Source organism: Panthera uncia (genome assembly GCF_023721935.1).
Source record: "Panthera uncia isolate 11264 chromosome A3 unlocalized genomic scaffold, Puncia_PCG_1.0 HiC_scaffold_12, whole genome shotgun sequence".
Lineage (NCBI taxonomy): Eukaryota > Metazoa > Chordata > Mammalia > Carnivora > Felidae > Panthera > Panthera uncia.
This window is the reverse complement of record NW_026057579.1, coordinates 39,069,449-39,093,693: the sequence shown is the minus strand read 5'-3', so window position 1 is coordinate 39,093,693 and position 24,245 is coordinate 39,069,449. Positions and strand designations below refer to the sequence as shown.

At 53.6% G+C, this 24,245-nt stretch overlaps 1 protein-coding gene across 1 annotated transcript in view; it reads left to right on the top strand.

The window, feature by feature from the left end:
- The window catches only part of SNTG2 (syntrophin gamma 2), a 128,721-nt gene that overhangs the window by 25,880 nt on the left and 78,596 nt on the right, over positions 1 to 24,245 (top strand). The window contains 2 exon segments of the mRNA XM_049652613.1: positions 5,893 to 5,980; positions 12,792 to 12,883. Coding sequence (XP_049508570.1) covers positions 5,893 to 5,980; positions 12,792 to 12,883 — 180 coding nt within the window.

Sequence of the window (24,245 nt, the reverse complement as noted above, 5' to 3'; positions counted from 1 at the left end):
CTGCCCCAGGCCACCAGCAAAGCCCATGGGGGTCCCAGGCTTGCACGTGTTTGTGGGGTCATTTCTCTCTCCCTCACATCACCAGGTCCTCCAGGGTGCTGCCTCGTTTCCCCCAAGTTGGATAAGCATGGTGTCCCCACGTAGCAAACCACGATGCCCCCTGAGAGGCCCCGGGTCCTGTGGAGCAGAGACTGACAGGTCGCTGGCATGGCCCCAGTGCTGCCCTCTGAAAGCAGGCTGTTTCTGCCAACAGCTGGAACCTACAGACGAGGGAAGGTCGCTGTGCCAGTGGAGGGCGTCACTTGCCACGGAGCAGAGCGCACCTGGACGGCAGTGGGGATTGCAGCTGGGGTTCCGTGTGTTTGCCAGCGTGGCTGGTTTTCTGGGGTGTGAAAGTGGTGGAGGGAATCCCCACGTGTCCTGTCGGAGGCTGGCTTCCTCCAGAGTGACAGAGGATGACAGATACTTTCTGCTGTCATCTCAGAACATGATCTATCATGTTCTAACTCAGAAGGAAGGAAAGGTTTTTCTCAAACCGCCCTGATCTTACACACAAACCAATCAGGCCCCCAATCGATTACCTCAAACCACACTTTGTTCTTGCCAAATTATGTACCACCGAATATTATTTCAAGGATTGTTTTAATGATGGGTAATGTTTTGGGGTTCTAGTAGAGAAACAGAGCCATCGAGGGAGATACTGGATTTCTGTGTGTGTGTGTGTGTGTGTGTGTGTGTGTGTGTGAGAGAGAGAGAGAGAGAGAGAGAGAGACGGACCGACACACAGACAGACGGGGAGAGACAGAGAAGGAGGGAACTCTGGAGGTCAGAGCTTGAGGCTTGAAGCTCTCAGGCAGAATTTGTGGCTTCCGCTAATAGAAATGTTTTCTTCCTCAGAATCCTCAAATTTTATCTTAAAGCCTTCAACTAATTAGATGAGGCCCACCTGCAGTATGGAGGGTGACCAGCTCTACTCAGAGTCCCTGACTGCAGACATCAGTCACATCTACGAAATACCTTTACAGCAACACCTAGGTAGCTGGGTACCGTAGGCTACCCAAGTGGACACATAAAGCTATTAACCAACTGTGACATATTGCTATACGATTATCGTTAAAATATATATATAAAGGAGGGGTGCCTGGGTGGCTCACTCGGTTGAGCGTCCGACTTCAACTCAGGTCACGATCTCACACTCCATGAGTTCGAGCCCCACGTGGGGCTCTGTGCTGACAGCTCGGAGCCTGGAGCCTGCTTGGGATTCTGTGTCTCCTGCTCTCTCTGCCCCTCCCCCGCCCCGTGCTCTGTCTCTCAAAAATAAACATTAAAAAAAATTTAATAAAAAATGGATTATCTCTGTTTGAATGATACATTAGCAGAGTCTGTTACTTTGAGTTGTAAGGAAAATATTAGGAATATAATTATGGAATACACACGAATAGTTATCTCATAGCTCAGAATGACAGTTACACATGCGGAAGGAGGGCCCAGGGGCAGCCCCTTAAATCTCCCACATTCGGAATTCAGGAAAGAAATCTCGGCGGGGGCGTGGGGGGGATGGCATGGGATCCTGGAGGTGAGTGGACAGTGTGACGTTATCGCCTGGGCCGGGCATCTGAGACGTCCCTGGAGGCACAGAGGAGGACGGCTGTAGAGCTTGGCAGGCAGAGGCCGCCTCAGGGGAGTCAGGGAGGGTAGCCTGCCTGGGGGCCGACAGTGTTTGCCAGCGTTTTCTTCCAAGGGCAGTGGGACGAGGTGTTGCGGGGGGGGGGGGGGGGGGGGGGGGGGGTTTCCTGCCCCCGGGCCCCCCCCCCGGGCCCGGGGCGCCCCCCGGGGGGGGGGGGTCCCTGGGCTGAGGCACGCCAAGGGGGGGGGGTGGTGACCTGCAGCTGACTGACCTCAGGGAGAGGAGGTGACCTCGGGGTTCAGCCGAGAGGAGACGAGGAGGAAGGTCCCCTCAGGGAGCGGGGATGAGGACGCAGCCTCACGCGCTCAGAGCCCCCCTAGAATGAGGCCACGAGGATGGCACGAGGCTGATCGGCCACTTGTGTCCCTCCGGCCACGCGGTGCCGCCTGCACCCCAGGACCGATGGTCAGCGGTGGCCGTGATGCCAGAGGGTGAGGGGTCAAGGGGTGCAGTGACGGGTCCGGGAATCGGAGCTGCACGAAGAGGGTGAGGCGTCACATGGGGCCACCCGGAGCGGCAGGTACCGTGGAGGACAGATGGGGTGCAGACACCCCGGGAGCTCGGCAAGGTCAGGCATAGGACCCTGTGAGTGCGGCCGGCCAGGCGACCCGACCTCAGGGAGCAGAGGAGGCCGGGGGAGGGCCAGGCTGGGCTGGAGCCTGTGAGCATGCGCGCGCGCCCCAGCCCCGCGCGCGCCCCAGCCCCGCGCGCGCCCCAGCCCCGCGCGCGCCCCAGCCCCGCGCGCACAGGGACTGGTTTTGTCTGCCCTACGGGCCTCGTGCATGGAGGCGAGTGTGCGAGACGCGGCGGATAATTCGCGCTGATGTCTCAGCTCACCTGCCCTGCGCCACTTTCCAGCCCCTGGTGTGGACGGAGGGAGGGTTTGTGCCCACGTTCCCATGTGGTGCCTCTGGCCCCTGGGTGCCCTTAGCAGGTGGGCCCGTGGAGGTGATGGGGGTTCAGTCAGGTCATGGGCGGGTCCCGGGGTGGGATCAGTGTCCCTGCCAGGAGAGACGCTGGAGCTCACACCGCCCACCGTTCACACCGTCCGTGGCTGGGGAGGAGCCTCACGGGTGTCCAGCCCCGCTGGCCCCTGACCTTAGGCTCTGGCCTCTGACCCTGGCAGATAAACTTCTGTTGTGGAAGCTCCCCACCAACGCGCTAAGACCCCGGGGGGTTGAATGGCTTGAGTGGCTTTTGTTAAACGCTCGGGAAAATTCGGGGTGCCTGGGGGGACCAGTCGGTTGAGCATCCGAATCTTAACTTAGGCTCAGGTCATGATCTCATGGTTTGTGGGTCAGAGTCCCGAGTCAGGCTCTGTACGGACACCACGGAGCCTGGAGCCTGTTTGGGGTATTCTTTCCCTCACTCTCTCTGCCCCTCTCCTGCTCACATGTTCTTGCCCTCAAAAAATAAAAAGTTAAAAAATTAAAAAATAAAAAAGCTTGGGAAAATTCATGCGGAAGTTGAATCTTTCCTTAAAAGGAAAGGTCCCTGACTTGGCTGCAGGAAGCTGAGGGCACAGGTGGGAATCTGAAGCTGGAGTCTGCAGCCCCCAGCTGCCCTGTGGGGGTGGGACCGATGTGCCCCAGAGTCAGTGACGCAGGAGGAGAGGAGACTCTGATTAGATGCACAAGGCAGTTGTGTGTTGCTCTGGGTGGCAAGGAGCCGTCCGACCTCCAGGCTGCAGTCAGGTGTCTGCCCCTGCACCTGTCAGTCTTCCGGTGATGTCTTGAGGGGAGAGGTGGTCTTGGAGCCCTTTGGTGAGCGTGGAGGCATTAATGACAAGTGTCCCAGACGGTTTTTTTTATTGTTGGACGAGCGCAAGCAGGGAAGGGGCAGAGAGGGGGGAACAGAGAACCTGAAGCAGGCTTGGGGCTGACAGGCTGACAAGCAGTGAGCCGGATGTGGGGCTCGAACTCACGAACCGCGATATCACGATCTGAACCGAGGTTAACCGACCGAGCTCCCCAGACGCCCCCGTTCGCAGACATTTCTGAACACGCACACAAGCCTTGCACCAAATTGGGGAAGACACACAATGAAGCGGAGCCTTCGTGGCCCCCGCGTGGGCGTCCAGAGCATCGCGGTGGGCAGAGGGGGGGAGGGGGCCCCGTGTGCCGCTGAAAGTGCTGAATTCCTTCAGGCCGCTTGCCGCACGCCTCACTGTCCCGCAGACAACATCACCTTGTCCGAAGTGGTGTCTCTTGAGGGGCCTCGTGAACCACACACGAGGGCAGACTCACGGAAAGGTGCAGCAGGTTCTTTGGGGTTAATCAGCCTCCGCTAAACAGGTAGGAGACGTCAACGCTTGGACGCGTGTCGTGTCCAGAAAGCCTCGTGCGTGGTATTCGATCTGTGACGGCTGCAGGTGTTTACGTAGGTGGGGTGTGCGCGTCTCCTTCAAGAAGAGTCTGGAGAGGCCGCTGAAGGTGGCCACCTGCATGCACAGATCTGGGGCTGTTCCATCCAGGGGACGCTCGCTCTTTGAAGTTTAAAGCCACACGAGCTCAGGACGTCTCGGGGGCCTCGGTGCCCTTCCTCGGATGTGGTGGAGTGTCTGCGACCCCACCTGCATTCGGGGAGGAGCCGCTGCTTAGGGCCGGGTGGCCGGTGGCCGTCTCTCGGGTCAGACGGAGAGAACATAGTGGCGAGGTTCCCACAGATGCATCAGGGCCTGCTGAGGCCTGTCCGCGAGCAGAGGCCGGCGCTAGGTGCTCCCAGGCCCCCCTCCTGGTCTGGGGGCTCTGACCCCTACCATGAGCTCCCAAGTGACTTGGTCCTACGCTGTGTTTGAAGGCGGGTTTGGACCTCGTCCCTGGCAGTGGACGTGTCCCGTGTGCACCTGTCCAGAGAGCAGGTCCGACGAGGCGGCTATGGAAGGGATGGCTAGGTGTCCACCCGCCTTGACCAAGTGTGAGCAGAGGCAAAGCCACAGGACCGTGTGGTTTAATCCTTACAGGGTCGGTGTGGCCCGAGTGAGGCAGGAGGCCATCAATGCATGGCCACGGGGAATGAGGGAGGACATGGAAGGTGTGGGAGGGACGCCGCAGAGGTGAGTCTGCAGCCCGGAGTATTTAGGGGGAATTCGGGGCCTGGGTGTGAGGTCAAGGTCGAGGTGACACAGGCCACCGGCAGGCGTGGTCCCAGGTCCACTGGGGTGGAGGTGCTGGTGCCCGGTGGTCGTTGTCACGGCGGACAAGGGCTTTTGTGTGGCTCTCAGGGCCGTGCAGGGGACGACAGCAGGTGTCTGAGAGATCTGGACTTGGGGGTGACAGAGCCGAGTACGAGCCCGTAGGGTCCCCACGCCGGCCGGACAGCTGACCACTGGCCCTGATTGGGCCTGACCTGGAGTGCCCCAGCCGTGCACCCGCGTGATCCCAGGCTCCGGAGCAGCCGCGTCACGTCTGCCTCAACACCAGTGAGCGCGCTGAGCACGGGAAGCTGACCGGACGTGGGCGGAAGCAGAGCCCCGTGGTGGGGATGCGTTGGCACAGGGAGGGGCGCCCGCTCCTCCCTCCAGAATTGTGCTTCAGACCCGGAGCGGGGCTGGTGGTCAGCCGTGTCTCAGCTGCGTGGCGGTGTGCGTTTTGCCGGCGTCTGACGCTTGGGTCTTTGTGCCAATACATTGAGTCCTCACCTGACTTGACCTTCGGGGAGACGGCCCGTGTGGTGGGCGGGGAGCCCGGTCTGGTTGAATGCAGGCTCGCCCCTGCTGGCGTGCACGAGTGTCCGTGTAGATGGCTCCCCCCTGCTGGTGTGCACGAGCGTCCGTGTAGACAGCTTGCCCCTGCTGGTGTGCACAAGTGTCCCTGTAGACAGCTCGCCCCTGCTGGTGTGCACGAGCGTCCGTGTAGACGGAATACAGGAAGCGTGCACAAGCGTCTGTGTAGACGGCTCGCCCCGATGGTGTGCACGAGTGTCCGTGTAGACGGAATGCAGGAAGCATGCACGAACATCTGTGTAGACGGCTTGCCCCTGATGGTGTGCACAAGCGCCCGTGTAGACGGCTCGTCCCTGCTGGTGTGCACAGCCTCCATGTAGACCTGAGCTCAGACCTCCAGGGGCCCACAGGCCCTCGGTGTCTCAGGAAATCACCGGCGTGGAATTCTCGGGAAGCAGGCCAGGTGCATAGGACTCTTGTTTTAATTCTGTGTTTGATCCTCTCCTGGTGGTAAAGTAGTTATTTTTTGTCGTGTTGACAGGTGCATCTTTTGAGAAACGCTGGCGACGAGGTGGCCATCACTGTTGACTATCTCAGGGAGGCGCCGGCATTTCTGAAGCTCCCATTAGGTAAGGGCGGCAGACCGTCGGGGCACTGTCCTCCCGCGCCTCGCTGTGTCTGCACAGGACACGGCACCGACAGGCATACGCCAGGTCCCCAGCGCGGGTTCGGAGGCAGCAGGGGCACGGATAGACACCCTGCGTTTCCACGTCCGCAGCCCTTAGTGGAGGCATCCGACTACTGCGTGCGGATCAGTTGACTTCTGCGGGTGGGCTCGCTGATCACGCTTCCTGCGTGCGCACCGACACGTGTACGGGAAGTAAGGTTGTACCTGAAGTACCTGTGTAGACTTGGGAGATCCCCCACGAGAGAGAAGACGGTAGTAAGGGCACGCTGTGAAGTGCCTGCCTCGTGCTCGTCTCCCGTACATGGCTGTGACCCAGTTTGGAGGCGATGGGTCGCCCGTCCATGCAGACGTTTTCGTCAGAGTTGTCACCATGACCCTTACGGACTCCGCCGCAGCCACATTTCTACAACAGGTGCAGAGTGGTTTAGTGGGGGCGGGGGTGCGGTCCTCTCAGCCAGAGGGGGCGTTAGGTACCATCGTGCCAGCAGGGGCTGTGACTGCTGGTGGCCCCTCGAGGTCCAGCTCTGGCAGGGCGGGTGCCCCGAGGACGGGGGTGGGTCCCACCCTCCGTGTCGTCCTGTGGAGGACCAGCGCCCGCCCTGGGCTGGCCACGTTCTCCGCGTTTTCTCTCCCTCTTCTCCCCGCAACCGCAGAAGCCTGTGGTGGGGGGGCCGGCGCAGTCCTCTGGGCGCGTCTGTGGTGGAAACCCGTCTTGCAGGAGGGCCCACGTTTGACAGAAAGTCATTGAACTCGGTCGACTTCTTACTTTCTCTCCCTGAGAACCTGAGCAAATCAGTTTCAGAATCCATTTTCCCGTCAGACCGCACCGGGGTAACCAGGCCACTATTCGCCTTTCTCGGGAAAATTGATACTCCTCCGTCAGTAAGATCCCTCGGGGTCTACGTTCTTAGGAGCCCAGCTCCTCGCAGTTCGCAGAGGGCTCCAAGGTCAAGAGGAGAGGCCGCGGGGCTGTGGACGGAAGGGAGCGCGCCCCGAGCGGCAGGAAGTGGGAATGGTGACCATCAGACCAGTCTTTGGAAAAGTAAACACCACGCACAGCACTGCGTCGTGTCCCGTGGGGTCTGGGCAGACGTGCATGTGCACCTGTGAGGGGAGCGGCTCGGGGCAGCCCGTGTGCAGGTCCTGGAGCCAGCGGGGCGCTACTCCCGGGACAGACTGTCTGTTGCGGGGAAGGAGGGGGACGCCGGTCTCAGGGTGCGCTGTCCGTGGGGGAGGCAGGCGCCTCTGGCCCGAAGAGGGGACGCCACTACCTCCTGCCCGCGGCCAGCTGCTCTGGGTCTTTGGGCTCAGGGGGTGCATCCGTGGGCACCTCCAGCAGTTTGGAGGAGAAGACAGGCTGGGTGGGGGGGGGGGGCTGGTCCACTCGGCCACAGTAACAAAGCGCAGTGGCGGCCGGGACAGCAGACACTTCTTGCTCTGGCTTCTGGAGGCGGGACGTCTTAGGAGGACCTGGTTCATAGGCGCCTCTCCTCTCTGTGTCCTCACGTGCGGCGGGAGCCAGGGAGACCCTGGGGCCTTTTGGAAGCTCACTCATCACCTGCTTCAGGTGCCCCAACAACTTCCTGTCAGGGGCTCGGTTGAATTCCAAATTCAGCAGAGGAATTTGGAGGACACAAACGTTCAGTTCATAACAGAGGGGAGGTTCGGGTGAGATAGGGGATTTAGGGTGGCAGGTGGAAATGGAGAGGCGGGGGTGGCCTGTGGACTTCGTGTCCCCCCGCAGCACGGGGGCTGGAGAAGGGTCCGTCGTGTTTCTTCTGAATCGCACACAGAGTGAGCGGCTCTCGTGCAAAGAGCTTAGTCGCTTCTGGCCGCTCTGGGCTTCCGTTTCAGACTGTGAGCACATGCTACCAGGGTTTCACGGGGGTTCTTTCCAGCAGAACGTAAAGGCTAGCAAGTGTCGGACGTGCACTTGGGTGTCACGTATGTGGCATCGTGTTTGTGGAAGGTGGTCGGTTCGCAGCACTGTGCCACCAGGCAGGCCGTGGGTCCACCCTGTGGGTCGGCCTGCATATCTGTCCTGTAGGTGTTTTCCCGTGCAGATAGAGAGCTGATCCTGTAACGTTGCAGCAGGAGGAACGGGGTGGCGGGCAGGATCTGGTGCATAGACATTCGTGTTAGGGCTCCATCTGCCTTCTTCCAGGTGAGGTGACCTCCCGGCAGAGGGGGCGGCCGGGGTCTCCAGACCGCTTCCGATAACGCTACGGAAGCAGCAGAATCCAGGCAACCCCAGCAGCATCTTGAAGCCGGGGTGGGGGGAGGGAGTGCCCAGGGGAGTCAACAGGGAGCCTGTCCCCAGAGCCACCACAGGCCTGGGGTGGCCACGTGCCCCTGGCCGAGGGACCGACGGGGACCTCTGACCATCAGCCGGGGCACTGGAGACGTTTTGTTGAGAGATGCGACACAGCTGCGCGTAGCCAGCAGCCTCGTCACTTGCCCGGCTTTGCTGCCGATGTCCTGGCACAGCCTGGCTGAGTCCCGCTGGCCCTCATGGTGGGCTCAGCATGCACGTCAGCACCCCCGTAAGGGTGCTCACGGCCCAGTGTGGGGGGCCAGCCAGCCGTGGCCTGGCAACAAGCCCCATGCGATCTGCCTGCCAGCCTTCCCACATGGCAAGGATGTTGAATTCTCTCTTGAGTCAATAAACGTCTATTCTTTATTTGGTTTTGTATAATCTTCAAAAGTTAAAACCTTACTATTCCAAAACACCGTAATCCCTCCGTAAATTCAGGCAGGTTCCTCTGGTGAGGCCGCAGCAGGACGGCAACTCGCTCTTGCCTGCCCCACCCTCACCCCTGCACCGGGTCATCGGTGGAAGCCCGCCGTGCACTACAGCAGCGACTGGCGGTGCAAGGACACCAGGCCCGTGAGGACAGCGCCCGCTTTCGACACCTGACCGCCACGCTGGAGAGAAGATGAACGGCCGGTGACAGGAGTCAGCAGCCCCCCCCCCCCCTCTCTCTCTCTCTCTCTTTTTTTTTCTTTTTGCATAAATTCAGACTCTTAGTGTTTTTTTAAGATATAAGTCCCATAACACAACTTCCACTGTTTATTTTTTTATTTTTTTAACGTTTTATTTTTGAGAGAATGCAAGCAGGAGAGGGGCAGAGAGAGAGGGACAGAGGATCTGGAGAGGGTTCTGTGCTGTAGCACTGAGCCCGATGTGGGGCTTGAACTCGGGAACCAAGAGATCATGACCTGAGCTGAAGTCAGATGCTCAGTGGGCTGAGCCCCCCAAGTGTCCCCAAGATCCACTATTCAAAGTGCTCGTTCACTTGAGTGGTTTGTAGTGTTTTCCGCGTGCCACGCAGCCCTCAGAGTCCAGTCCCAGAGCCCTCCCATCACCCCAGAGAGGCCACAGCCCCTGGCCCGGCCCCACGGGCCCCCCTCCTGTGTCTGGGCTCTCCTGCTCCACACTCCCTGTGAGGGTGATCCGCACACGGTGTGGCCTCTGCGTCTGCGTCCCTCACTTGAGCTCCTGTTTTCCAGGCTGGCAGAGGCTGTAGCAGGTGTCAGCCCCCCTGTTCTGTTCTGTTCTATGAGGTCCCACATTGTGATCCCTGCTTCATCAGCGGACGGGGGGAGGGGGGGAGCGGCGGGTGGTTTGTTTCCACCTTGGAGCCGCTGTGAATAATACGGACAAGAGCCTTCATACATGGGTTTTGTGTGGACATGTGTTCCTTCTCTGGGTGTTAGCTGCATGGGATTGCTGTGTCCTTCGGTCTTTCCGTGCATGACCCTGGGGGACCTTCTCGGCAGCCACCCCCTCATTAAACCCCACCCACCCTGCATGAGGGAGGCCAGTGTAATTTCCTAGGTGAGAGCTCGTTTTGTAGGCTAGAAGTTTCTATAAATATTTCTTGTAAGCTTTTTGTTGTATATTTTCTTTTTTAAATTTTCTTTATATTTATTTTTGAGAGAGACAGAGCACGAGCAGGGAGAGGGGAGAGAGGGAGGGAGACACAGAATCCCAAGCAGGCTCCAGGCTCCAGGCTCCGAGCTGTCGGCACAGAGCCTGACGCGGGGCTTGAGCCCACGAATGGTGAGATCGTGACCTGAGCCGAAGTCAGATGCCCCACCGACTGAGCCCCCATGTGCTCCTGTTGTATATTTTCTAATGTTGAATTGTGACTCCAAGTTTATTTTTATCATTAGCAATTATTGAGAACTGATCGTCCTGTAAATAATGGGCTTTACTGGTGGTGACCAAAACTGTATCACAACAGTTCGGATTTCCCTTCTCGGATGCTGTAGACGAAAACACACCCGTTTATCCGAAGTCAGTAGGATGACTGGCAGGGTGACCTACTCACGTTCCCGTTCGCTCCGTGCCCTTTATTTCTCCCTCTGGGACCGGCAGTCGCGTGTCCTCTGGCCGCAGCACTGTCCTGGGGTGCGGGGAGCTTGGAGGTGCAGGGAGCCAGGGCGGCGTTGTGTCACCGTGGCCTAGCGGAGCGCCCAGGCGGAGACGGCCCCAGGGCAGCGGGTTCGCGGGGGCTGGTCCAGGGAAGGAGGGGTGCGCTGGAGCGCCGTCTTTGGGGCCCAGAACAGCGCGCATTTCCAGAGTCCTTGGGGCTGCGCACGGCGCGCGCGGGAACGTGGTGTTCAGTGGGGAATCCAGGTCCTTGTAGGTTCTGTAGGGATGGGGAAAGGGTGCGGGGGGGTGGGGGCGTGGTGGCTGGGGGCCCAGGAGTCCCGCAGGCAGGCAGGGGTGGCGATAGTCGGCTGCAGAGCCCCGCGAGCCCGCCCGCAGCGAGAGGGCTGGTGACTTCGGAATGACTGCGTACGTGACGTCACCTGACCTTCAGTTTAATCTTAGGAAGTCGACCGAGCACCAGGCGTCTCCAGTGTTTGGGGGTTCCGGCTCCGTATACTCCTTTCCTGCAGCAGGTGGGGGAGGGGGCACACCACATCACACGGTGATGGCTGGCGGCCGGCGTCTGTGGCAGATCGGCCGCGCCGTCCTCAGCACCCAGACGGTCACACGCCAGGACCCTGGATTGGCTCAGGGGTCCGTAGGGGGCTCCTCAGGGTAAAGCCTAGATGCCTGGTTCTCGTGGCCGGTGGACTTACGTGGACAGGTGTCCCGTCTCCGTGTGGCCCCACCACAAAAATTAACAGACTGAACCTGTGAGTCACACGGGAGCTGCTCATGCTCCTATTGTGGCCAAAGATATTTGGGATCCGGTTGTCGGCGGATCTAGCTTTCTCTGCGAAGCTATTCTCAGACATCGGAAACAGTAGGAAAGCTTTCTCCTTCCCCTTGAAAATTCACCGTCGGGGTGAATTTTGTGGAGCTGATCACAAGCTCTGGTCGTGTGGCCCCGGAGGCCTGGAGGTGGGGCGTGTTCCCCTTTACCGGAACCAGGTTGCTCCGGGTGTGAGCCCTCGGTCCCGAGAGGACTGCGGTCAGTGGGTGACAGACAGAATCCCTCCAATTTCTTCCTCTGCGAAATGACGCTTGTAGTAAACACCCCCAGCAGAGGCACGTGTTTTGAAGCAGCGAGTGAAACCACATTTACGAGGCACTTGGTTCAGTTCCCAAGAAATCATAAGGATGTTGATGACGGGGTGACCGACACAGGCTCATCTCTGTCCCTCCGTGGCCATCTCACGCGACTGACCCACAGGGCGGGGGCCCTGATGCCGGTGGCTGGCGGGTTTGGGCCCCGTGTGGTGAGGAGGCTAGGGGACAGTGATTTATTGTCGGGAGCCTCAGATGTCTCTCTTTTCCAGGAAAGTCAGAAATCTGGGTTTTTTTTTTAAATTTCTCTTTAATGTTTATTTATTTTTGAGAGAGAGAGCGTGACCAGGGGAGGGGCAGAGAGAGAGAAACACAAAATCCAAAGCAGGCTCCAGGCTCTGAGCCGTCAGCACAGAGCCCGACGCGGGGCCCAACCTCACAAACCGCGAGATCGTGACCTGAGCTGAAGTCAGATGCCCAACTGATTGAGCCACCCAGGCGCCCTTATGAATTCTGAGATTTAATGTGATGTCTTGGTTTTTCTCAAGCAAAACCGATCTGTAGGTCAGCTTCAACTTTACCTTGCAGTTTGGTGTCTCTCCCTAATGCGATTTACTGCCCAACAATCGGCTGCTGGGGGTGCCCAGGGCACCTCCTTTCAGAAGGGCAGGGGTGGAGGTCACTCAGCCCCGTCTCTCCTTTCGGAAGAGGAAACTGTAGATCAGAATGGCTCCTGGCCCCAGACCTCTGCTCCCTGCCCAGACACGGGCTTTTTGTTTTCAGACCCACTGTGCACAAGCTTATCTGATTTATCTCTATGTTGTCCACTAATGCAGTTGGCAATGCCAAGGAAATCAGAAAATGTCAAACAAGTAAGCAGCTTGGAAATTTAGAACAGAAAGTCAGGAATAGCGTGTAGAAGGTTCTGATGTGATCCTGGTGGTAGAGAGTGCAGGTGTGGGACGTCCCCGGGGACCAGGGATGACAGTCCCCCGGTGCCGTGTGGGTGCGGATTCTGGACCCCGGTGGCACCTTTTCCCGTGAGGTGGGCCATCTGCCCTGCCTTCTGCCTTCTGCCCCATTTCTGGTTGAGGCCAGACGGGTGTGAGGTGGCCCCAGGACAGCAGGGGACGGAGGGCAGACGTGGTGGCTCCGCGTGATGGCCGGTGTCCTGGGGGACTTCCCGGTGCCTCGGGAGAAGGGAGGCTCTCTACCTGGGGACCGCTGCCCGCGCTCCGTCTGAGTGACCGTCTCTGCTTGCCTGCAGGGTCCCCGGGGCCAGCCGGCGACCACAGCAGCGGGGCCTCGTCCCCTCTGTTTGACAGTGGACTGCATCTGAACAGCAACCCCAGCAGCACAGTAAGCATGGCTTCTCGTACTTTAACCGAGTGGGGATGTATGTCCCCACACGCGCCCCAGAATTAAAACGTCACTCGAGGTGGCAGGTTCAGCTAGGAGGACGTGGGGCACGATGGAGGACACCGTTGGTTGGCGTCTGGTCCCACAAGGGATGGCTCGGCGCCACGATGTAGGACGTGGTGGCTGTGGTGGCCGTGGCCCCCACGGCCCAGCAAGCAAGCAGGTGCAGTCGGCTCCGAGGTGGGATTCAGCCCTGCTCCCACCGCCTCTGCCGGGCTCCCGTGTGCCGTGTGCCAGCGGGACATTTTCCTCCTGCCCAGATGCCTGCCCCCCCGAGAACCCCAGCTGAGCCAGAGCGGGGGGGCACTTGGCCCCCAAAACCCCTCCCACAGAGACCCAGACCCTGTGCAGCGGGCCTGCCTCGGCCCCCTTCCAGCGTGTGGGCTCCTCTCCACCTGTGTTAGCGGACGGGGATCGGAATCCCGTAAGCAGTCTGAAAACCTGTTACTGGAAATCAGACCCTCTCTCGCTCATAAAAGGACCAGCTGCGGGATGTGCAGGGACAGCCTGAGGGAAAAGTCCAGATTCAGACAGTAACGTTCTTGAAATACCGTTTTTCATTTTAACGTTAAAAAAATGTTTATTTATTTTGAGAGAGAGAGAGAGAGTGGGTGAGGGGCAGAGAGAGAGGGAGAGAGAGGATCCCAAGCAGGCTCCACACTGTCAGCACAGAGCCCGACGCGGGGCTGGAACCCACAAACCGTGAGATCATGACCTGGCAGAAGTCGGGTGCTTAACCAACTGAGCGAACCAAGCGCCCCTCGTCCGTGCTTTCCTGTGTGGATTTAGCATCTGGTTCAGGAGAACCTTCCTTACCCCGTGCTCGTAAATATATCTGCTTGTGTTTCCTTCTCAGTGTTCGTTTGCTCTCTGTGTTAGGTCTCCCAGGCATGCGACACTTATTTCTGTGAAACATGTGAAAAGTAGGGATCAGATTTATTGTCCTGGGCAAGCACGTGTCGTGACCGGTTCCTCGGGGATTGTGTGCCACCTGGGCCCTCAACCGCGTGTCCTGCCGTGGTTTACGTGTGCTCTCCAACGGTGTCAAGGCCGGAATCACACTTACCGCTGTGGACCTACGGCACACGTTTGCCACCGCGGGCCCACGTCTCCTCACCTCCTGGTTCACTTTATTTTTTCTGTCTTCTCTTTCCCTTTGTTTCTTCGTGAGAATTTTAAAAGCCTCTGATCAGATTCTGCAGAAGTCTTGGGGTTTTTTATTGAAAGTGTGTGAAAGTGTGTGACTACAGGGGAAGTCATTTTTCCTGCTGGTGAAAGGATCTCAGATCTTCAGTATTTTTCAACAGGGTTAATTTTTTTCTTTTTTGATCGATTCAGCAGAGGATTCTTCATTTTACTGCTCTTAGCAAAGAACGACTTTGGCTCTGCAGATCCGCATGCTGCTGGTTCCTACTCATTTTTGTTACCTTGTCCCTTTGATTTCGTTTGCATTTTTGTGCTTCCTTCTTTCTTACAACTGAGCCTGACAGGCTGCGCCCCCGTTGGAGTGTGTGGTGATTACCAATGTGTGCTCGAGCTCGGTTTTGATCGCGGACTTTGAATTTTTATTGGTCCCCCCCTTTACTGTGCCCCTTTTCTTCTTGATATTTAAATTATTCTGATTAAATTTTTCACATGTCTTCTAAAATTCTCCTCTGCATGTCTCAAATGTGTGTACTCCATTTACATTTATTTGGAGGTGGCCCTTGAAATTTTGCCAAATGTATACTTTGCTTACACGATAGAAAGACAGCATGTTTAGGTCCTGCTGGAAGGTGCTAGGACCTTGTGACCCCTGAGCCCGAGTTGTTTCCTGATTTACCACCTGCTGTGGCTTTGTGTTTAGAAGCTGCTTTAAACTGCACGAAAAGTCACAACTTTTAGGGTTCCTGCACTCTGAAATGTTTACAGCCTCTTGTTCTCGCCACGACTTCTGCATCCGGCCTCCTTGCAGGATGGATCTCCTCTCTGCTCAAGGACTCTCGCTAGAACTTAAGGCCTGTTGGTACCAAAATCTATTTCAGGTTATTTTAAAACGGGTTATTTTGTCTACACTTGAACGTACTTCCAGCGTCTCTGGTCTCTACTGCGGACACTGGGAAGTTTTCTCTCCACGTGGCTGCGGGTCCAGCTGTGTTCCTGGGCAGCCTCCGGTGTGGTCACTGATACAGCCCTCTCCATGGTCTTTGACACAGCCTTCATCTACACACACGGCACCTCCCCGCCCCTCCGGCCCCCACCCCGAGCTCAGATTGCCTTTGTGCCCCAGCGTCACCTCCTGTCCCTTACAGGCCTTACCTCTTGTCACTTCTTGCCTTCCCTTGGGCTTCTCATCGGACTGTCTTCTAGGAGATCTCTTAAGATTTTTATTTCATTATTTGTCTCAGCTTTGTACAGTATCCTAGTTGAATCATCTGCTGAGTGTTTTTTTTTTTTTAAGAAAACATCATCCAAGATCACGTTAATGCGATTCTTCTTGAATGACAGGGTGTGCACAGAGCAGGACGCACCCCCAGCAGTCCCCTCAGGAAAGGTGACCCAGTCTGCCGAAGATGTGGTGCGCACTGGAGAACGGAACAGATGGCGGGGGGGGGGGGGGGGGGGGGGGGGGGGGGGGGGGGCCCGGGGGGGGGAGGCCCCACCCGAGGTCCCCCGGCACCTCCTCCCACGGCCTCGGGCCTCCGTGCTCTCAGGCTCGGCGTGGGGCCGGTGACCAGCCTGCTCCTGTGAACGTGTACCCTCAGCCTTCGTCGTCACCCTCATCACGAAGGGGAGAAAGAGAAAGGCAGAGCGTAGGAATGCTCTGTAATCATTTGGTTAGGTCACCTTCAAGAACAACGCATTTCACAGAATCTGAATCCCAGAGAGTCAAAACAGAGTTTTAATATGTTATTTTTTAAAAGATATTAAGACTCAAAATCCTGTAAAAAATTTTAAAGGCCACCTGCTTCGTATTCCAGATGGAAACAATAATAATCGCGTCAATAATCCAGCGGCCAGCTGGTTCCACGCCCTTAGCGGCTGGGCTCTGTCTTCTGAAGCCTGTTCGGCACTGAGATCGTTCTCTGCGCTCGACAGGGGACTGTGTCCAGTACAGCCTCACGATGGTGCTGGAATTGACAGGACCTGTGGATCGGAGGGTAAAGTAGACTCTGCCCTGCACTTTGCTTTATCGACAGAAGCGGGTCGGAAACATCCTCAGACTCGCGGGATGTGGACCGTTTCCGGTGGCGACGCTCTCGGGATGGTTGGATGGCTTCCGTCCTCCGGGACCGAACCCGACCCGACCGAGCAGGAAGTGGAGTTGGCTCAGAGCAGCCTTGTAACGGGGAGGGGGGACCCGCGGGCTGGTCCCCGGCTCTCACGGCTCGTGCCTCCGACCCGGTGCGTCTGCGCCTCTCCTTGTGGAGGCGGGGAGGCTGCACGTACTCCGGTCCACACTGCCGGAGGGACGCCCGTGCTACCTTGTCTAGGTCGCAGCCTTTCTGTGTGTTTATTCCGAACTGAATTGGTAACTACTCCTTCCCGACGTGACCTCTCTTCCCCCATGAGACGGGGTCGGCTCCCGGCTTTTCCTTCTAGCTCCCACACGCTCTCGTCCAGAAGCTGGGGCCACCCCACATAGCTTAGAACTGACTTCATCTTTACGCTGCTTCTCTGCCAGATACCCTTACCGAATATCTATAACAACAGAGAAGGTCTCATTCACCCTGACACCATCTGTTAGGCTGAAAGTTGCAGAATTCATTCCTCCTGTCCCCTGGACCTCCCACTCGTCTGCAGACCCGCTGGCCCCTCCTTACCCGGTTAGTGTTGATGCTTGTCCTCGGAGCGGGCTGCTCCGAGAGGGTTTCGTGTCCAGAAAGGTCTCCTTTGTCCCGAGCGAGAGCCGGCGTGCTCCCTGGGTGTTCTTGGGCTCTCGGGTGTGTATAGACCAATGTTGTTTGTCTTGAGGTGGTAACACCACCGACGTCAGCGTCTGCTGTTGTAGGTTAGTCGGAGCTCAGGTAGGACTGGACGGTGAACGTGCTGAGGTCCCTCTCTTGTTACAATACTTCATAAATTAGTAAAGCACCAGTAAAATTAAAGACCAAAAGAGAAATAAAGCAAATTGCAAAAGATAATTAAAAATGCACCAAGAAAAAAGGAAAAGACAATGAAGGAGCCAAAGAAAGAAGGTAAATATGAATACAAATAGAGTAGTAATAAAATACGTTTAATTAGACTGAATTTACAGTTTAGGAGCCATCGATTATTTCAGTCTCTAAGAGGACTGGAATCAGGGGTGCCTGGGGGACTCAGTCAGTTAAGCATCTGACTCTTGGCTTTAGCTCCAGTCATGATCGCACGGTTTGTGGGTTCGAGCCCCACACTGGGCTCTCTGCTGTCAGCACAGAGCTGGAGCTGCTTTGGAGCCTCTGTCTCTCTCTCCCCTTCCCTACTCGTGCTGTCTCTCTCTCAAAAATAAATAACACATTTATTAAAAAAATCTCTTAAATAAAATGCCCATATTATCCAAAGCAATGTACAGATTCAATGCAGTCCCTATCAAAATTCCAATAGCAGTTTTCACAGAAGTAGAACAAACGATCCTAAAATTTGTATGAGGCCAAGAAAGACTAAGAAACACCAGATAAATCTTGAAAAAGAACAAAGCTGGAGGCATCATGTTCCCTGACTTAAGTTTTTTTTACAAAGCTGTGACCATCAAAGCAGTATGGTCCTGGTATAAAAACAGACACATAGACCGATGGGACAGAATAGAAAACCCAGAAATAAATCCACAATTATATGGTCAATTACTTTATTACAAAAGAGCCAAGAATATACAGCGGGGAAAAGACAGTCTCTTCAGCAAATGGTGCTGGGAAAGCTGGACAGCAATGTGCAGAAGGATGAAATGAAAGTGAACTGATTTCTTACACAAAAGAATTAAGTCAAAGTAGACGAAAGACTGAACGTAAGACCCTTAACTGTAAACCTCCTGGAAGAAATCATAGGGTATAAGTGCCTTGATTCTGGTCTTGGTGCTGATTTTTAAAAATTGACCCCGAACGCAAAGGCAACAAAAGCAAAAATAAACAAGCGGGCTGTATCACACGGAAAGCTTCTGCACAACAAATGAAGGCATCAAAAATGGAGAAGATACTTGACTTGTAAGGGGCTATTATTCAAAATTTATAAGGAACACCTACAGCTGAAGAGAAGAAACCTTACACTTCAATGAAGATTTGGGTGGAGAGGACTCGGGGCGCCTGGCAGGCTCAGTCGGTTAAGCGTCAACTCTTGATCTCATGTCAGGTGACAATCTCACGGTTCGTGAGTTTGAGCCCCACATCGGGCTCTGCACTGACAGTGTGGAGCCTGCTGGGGATTCTCTCACTCTCAAAATAAGTAAGTAAACTTAAAAAAATTGGGTAGACGAACTGAATAGATATTTTTCTGCAGAAGACATACAGGTGACTAGCACACACGAGAAGATGGTCAGCGTCAGACACCCTCAAGAAAGTGCAAATCAGTGGGGCGCCTGGGTGGCTCAGTCAGCTGAGCGTCCGACTTCGGCTCAGGTCATGATCTCACAGTCCGTGGGTTCGAGCCCCGCGTCAGGCTCTGTGCTGACAGCTTGGAGCTTGGAGCCTGCTTCGGATTCTGTGTCTCCCTCTCTCTGTACCCTCCCTGGCTCATTCTCTCTTTCTTTCTCTCTCCCTCTCTCTCTCAAAAATAAATAATAAAGATTTTTAGAAATTAAAAAAAAAAAGAAAATCAAGACCATGATGTCCCCTCACAGCTGTCCGAACGGCTAAAGTCAATGACACAAGAAACAGCAGGTGTTGGCGAGGACGTGGAGAAAAGGGAACCCTCAAGCACGGTCGGTGGGAATGCTGACTGGTGCGGCCGCGCTGGAGGACAGCGTGGAGGTTCCTCGAAACGTGAGAAATAGAAGTACCGCGTGACCAGCAATCCCACTTCTGGGAATGCTTCCAAAGGACACGAAACCACGGTCTCGAAGAGACACCTGCATTCCCTCGTTCGTTGCTTGTTATTGACAGCGGCCAAGATAGGAATCAACCTGGGTGTCGTTGATGGGTGCACGGCTCACGAAAACACGGAAGCCCTACATCTCTGTCTGCAGTGGCACATTGCGCGGCCTTGGGAAGAAGGAAGTCCTGCCACTTGTGGCAACACGGATGGGCCTTGGTGGCATCGTGCTAAGTGACAGGACGCACAGAAAGAAAGACAGATACTGTATGATTTCGCTCACGTGCGGAGCCTGAAAAATAAAAAAGGGTGAAGGAAACCCTCGCAGACACAGTGCACAGATTGGTGGTTGTCAGAGGTAGGCTGGGGGCACTGGGTGACGTGGCTGGAAGAGAAGAGTGGAGGCACCGGACGCTGCCAGGTCCACCCGTCACGTGGAGCCAGCGAGGAACCCTGGCGACGTCCTCAGCCGGTCTTGCTGTCACATCCCGTCCGTCGTCCTTCTGGCCACGTTGGGTGGGGGACCGTGACTGTCGCGCTGCGTCCCCGAGGCAAGTCCTGCTGGGGATGGTCAGCGGTAGGTGTTTGTGCGCGTGGACCGCTCTCGTGGGTGCCTCAGCTTTGCGGCCCCCCGACCGTACCGTGCTCGTGCTCGCGGAAGCCACACGCACCGCAGAGCGCGGGACGCTGGTTATGGCGGGGAGAGTGGCTGACGGTAGCCACGGGGTGAGAGGGACGACCCAGATGGCTGCAGGGCGTCAGTCATGTGATGCGTGAGTCGATAAACAGTTTCACACAAACAGCAAGTCTGTTATAAACCACAGCGGGGCTCAGGGCTCGGGGCCCGTGTCCCCAGGACGTGGCACTGAAGCCACGACTGGTACGCTGTGTATTCAGGCTCACACACACCAGTCCCAGTGAGGGCTCAGTGAGTCTGATCTGGGGGCTCCGCAGAGGGCATTGGAAATGGGGTTTTACCAAAGGCTGTTGTGTGCTGGCAGATTCCACGGAGCCGATCCTGACCAGTCCGGCTGAGCGCCTTGCGGGGGTGTTTCTGGAGTGCTGTCTGGCGGTAAGGGCAGCGCCTCCGTGGACCATCACGCCGTCCACACAGCAGTCCCAAGCCCGGGACTGACGGCAAGCCGTGTTCATAGTGCACATAGTAAGTGCTTAAGAAAAACCCGTTTCGATCTAACGTCTCAAGAATAGGGAGATAGTTCTGTATATGCTGATGCATTCATGTGAGGAGAGTTTCAGTGTTTTAAAATGAATTTTACCAAGAGGTTTCAATGGCTGGAAGATACTTACGCGATGTTAATTTTCAGAAGTGTGAGTGCCATAGGAACACAGTCATTTACAAGGACACAGAGACGCGAATGAGCTCTGCCGTGTGCAACAGTGATTACCTGCGGAGGTGAGAATGTTCAGGGCTGCGGTTTCCTTGTGCGCATAGACCTGTCTGCTGGGAATTGTGACAACAGCAGTGAAAGCCCCAATTTACACAGCAGTTTCTCTGTGTTTCTCTGTCAGTGAGGTTTTTACCGGCTTTCTCCTTGATTTTGATGGCTTCCTGTCTTACATGGAGGTCTTTCATCCATTTTGAGTTTATTTTTGTGGATGGTGTAAGAAAGACATCCAGGTTCATTTTTCTGCATGTCACTGTCCAGTTTTCCCAGCACCACTTGCTGAAGAGACTGTCTTTATTCCATGGGATATTCTTTCCTGCTTTGTCAAAGATTAGTTGGCCATACGTTTGTGGGTCCACTTCTAGGTTCTCTATTCTGTTCCATTGATCCGAGTGTCTGTTCTTGTGCCAGTACCATACTGTCTTGATGATGACAGCTTTGTAGTATAGCTTGAGGTCTGGGATTGTGATGCCTCCTGCTTTGGTTTTCTTTTTCAAGATCGCTTTGGCTATTCGGGGTCTTTTCTGGTTCCGTACAAATTTTAGTACTGTTTTCTCTAGCTTTGTGAAGAATGCTGGTGTTATTTTGATAGGGATTGCATCGAATATGTAGATTGCTTTGGGTAGTATTGACGTTTTAACAATATTTGTTCTTCGAATCCATGAGCATGGAGTGTTTTTCCATTTCTTTATGTCTTCTTCAATTTCTTTCTGAAGTTTTCTATAGTTTTCAGCATACATATCTTTTACCTCTTTGGTTAGGTTTATTCCTAGGTATTTTACAGTTTGGGGTGCAATTGTAAATGGGATCAATTCCTCGATATCTCTGTCTGTTGCTTCATTGTTGGTGTATAGGAATACAACCAATTTCTGTACATTGATTTTATATCCTGCAGCCTTGCTGAATTCATGGATCAGCTCTAGCAGTTTTTTGGTGGAATCTTTTGGGTTTTCCATGTGGAGTATATGTCATCTGCGAAGACTGAAAGGGTGACTTCTTCTTTGCCAGTTTGGATGCCTTTTACTTCTTTGTGTTGTCTGATTGCTGAGGCTAGGACTTGCATCACTATGTTGAACAACAGTAGGGAGAATGGACATCCTGTTGTGTTCCTGATATTAGGGGGAAAACTCTTGGTTTTTCCCCATTGAGGATGATATGAGCTGTGGGCGTTTCATATATGGCTTTTATGATGTTAATGTATGTTCTTTCTATCCCTACTTTCTTAATGGTTTTATTAGGAAAGGATGCTGTGTTTTGTCGAATGCTTTTTCTGCATCTATTGACAGGGTCATGTGGTTCTTATAGTTTCTTCTAATGTAGTGTATCATGTTGACTGACTTGCAAATATTGAACCAGCACTGCAGCCCAGGAATGAATCCCACTTGGCCATGGTGAATAATTCTTTAGATGTACTGTTGAATTTGATTTGCTAGTATCTTGTTGAAAATTTTTGCATCCATGTTTATCAGGGATATTGACCTGCAGTTCTCCTTTTTAGGTGGGGTCTTTGTCTGGTTTTGGAATCAAAGTAATGCTGGCCTCATACAATGAGTTTGGAAGCTTTCCCTCCATTTCTGTTTTTTGGAATACCTTGAGAACAATAGGTATTAACTCTTGTTTAGATGTTTGGTAGAATTCCCCTAGGAAGCCCTCTGGCCCACGACTCTTGTTTGTTGGGAGATTTTTGATAAGCAATTCGATTTCTTTGCTGGATATGCATCTGTTCAGATTTTCTGTTTCTTCCTATTTGAGTTTTGGTAGTGTGTGGGTGTCTAGGAATTTGTCCATTTCGTCTGGATCGTCCAGTTTGTTGGCATATAATTTTTTCAAAGCATTGTCTTCTAATTGTATTTGTGATCTCTTTCATTTGTGATTTTATCTGTTTGCTTTTTGAGAAGTCTGGCTTGGGGCTTATCAATTTTGTTTATTCTTTCAAAAAAAACCAGCGCTCAGTTTCGTTGATCTGTTCTATTTTTTTTATTCTATATCATTTATTTCTGCTCTAATCTTTATTATTTCCCTTCTTCTGACTTTTGGCTTTATTTGCTGCTCCTTTAGGTGTAAGGTTAGGTTGTGTGTTTGGGACCATTCTTGTTTCTTGAGATGGGCCTGGATTGCAATGGATTTTCCTCTTAGGACTGCCTTTGCTGCATCCCAAAGGGACTGACTGTCATGTTTTCATTTTGATTTGCTTCCATGTATTTTTAAATTTCTTCTTCAATTTCATGGCTAACCCATTCATTCTTCAGTAGGATATTCTTTAACCTCCATATATTTGGGGGCTCTCCACGTTTTTTCTAGTGGTTAATTTCAAGTTTCATAGTGTTGTGGTCTGAAAATATTCATGGTATGATCTCGATCTTTTTGTACTTGTGGGCTGTTTTGTGACCCAGTATGTGATCTGTTGTGGAGAATGCTCCATGTGCACTGGGGAAGAATGTGTATTCTGCTTTAAGATGAAATGTTCTGAATATATGTTAGGTCCATCTGGTCCAATGTCTTCTTCAGAGCCGTGGTTTCCTTATTGATTTTCTGCCTAGATGATCTGTCCATTGTTGTAAGTGGGGTATTAAAGTCTCCTACAATTACAGTATTATCTAAAAGTTTGCTTATGTTTGTGATTAACTTAATTTCTATTTGGGTGCTTCCACATTTGGATGGACCCCTTAATTATGATATAATGCCCTTCTTCATCTCTTGTTACAGTCTTTGTTTTACATCTAGTGTGCCTGATAGAAGTATGGCTACTCCGGCTTTCTTTTGACTTCCAGGAGCATGATAGATGGTTCTCTATCCCTTCACTTTCAATCTGCAGGTCTAGAGTGAGTCTCTTGTAGACAGTGTATAGATGGATCTTGGTTTTTTTTTTTTTTATCCATTCTGATACCCTGTGTCTTTTGATTGGAGCATTTAGTCCATTTATATTCAGAGTGATCCTTAATCTGGGGAAAGAAACAGGCATCCAAGTCCAAGAGGCACAGAGAACTCTGTTTAAAATCAATAAAAACAGGTCAACACCATGACATATCATAGTAAAACTGGCAGAATTCAAAGATAAAGGGACAGTTCTGAAATCAGCAAGGGACAAACATGCCTTAACCTATAAGGGTAGACACATAAGGGTAGGAGCAGACCCGTCCACTGAACCTTGGCAGGCCGGAAGGGATTGACAGAAAATAGTCAACGTGCTGAACAGGAAGAATATGCAGCCAAGAATCCTTTGTTCAGCAAGGCCGTCATTCAGAGTAGAAGGAAAGATAAAGACTTTCCCAAACAAAACTGAAGGAGTTTGTGACCACTAATCCGGCCCTGCAGGAGGTCCTAAGGGGGACTCTATGAGTGGAACGTGGCAAAGACCGCAAAGGACCAGAGTCATCACCACAGACATGAAATCTCTAGGTAACCCCACTGGCTTCTGAACGGGCCTGATTTACAACTGCCTTCTGAAGAGTCTAAGAACAATCATGTCCTATTTTGTCTCCATTATTGACGTTTCTTAAGAGATTTTTAATCTTATTGTGATAATAGTGATTTTGATTTGAAAAATATGACAATAACCTGTTGTCACAAAAGTTCATTTGCTTTTAATAATTGTATTGCCGTAACATCAAAAAATTTATGCACCATAAGTACTGTAGATAGCCTACACAAAATATTTGAAAATAATAGACTAAACATTTCCACTCAAAATACATCAAATTCAAATAGAAAATTATTTACATTTTTCGTATGAAACGCTGAGACCATGCTGTTCGTTCCTGAGACGTATGTCTAAATCTAGCTGCGGACAGAGACGTTAGAAGACTTTCCCGTCAATAATAGTTAATATTGGATGTCTAGTTAGCCTGTAAGAGTCGCTCCTTGTAGACAACACGGAGAACTCCTGTTTCAGCAGGATGCACCTGCGGAAGCTGCAG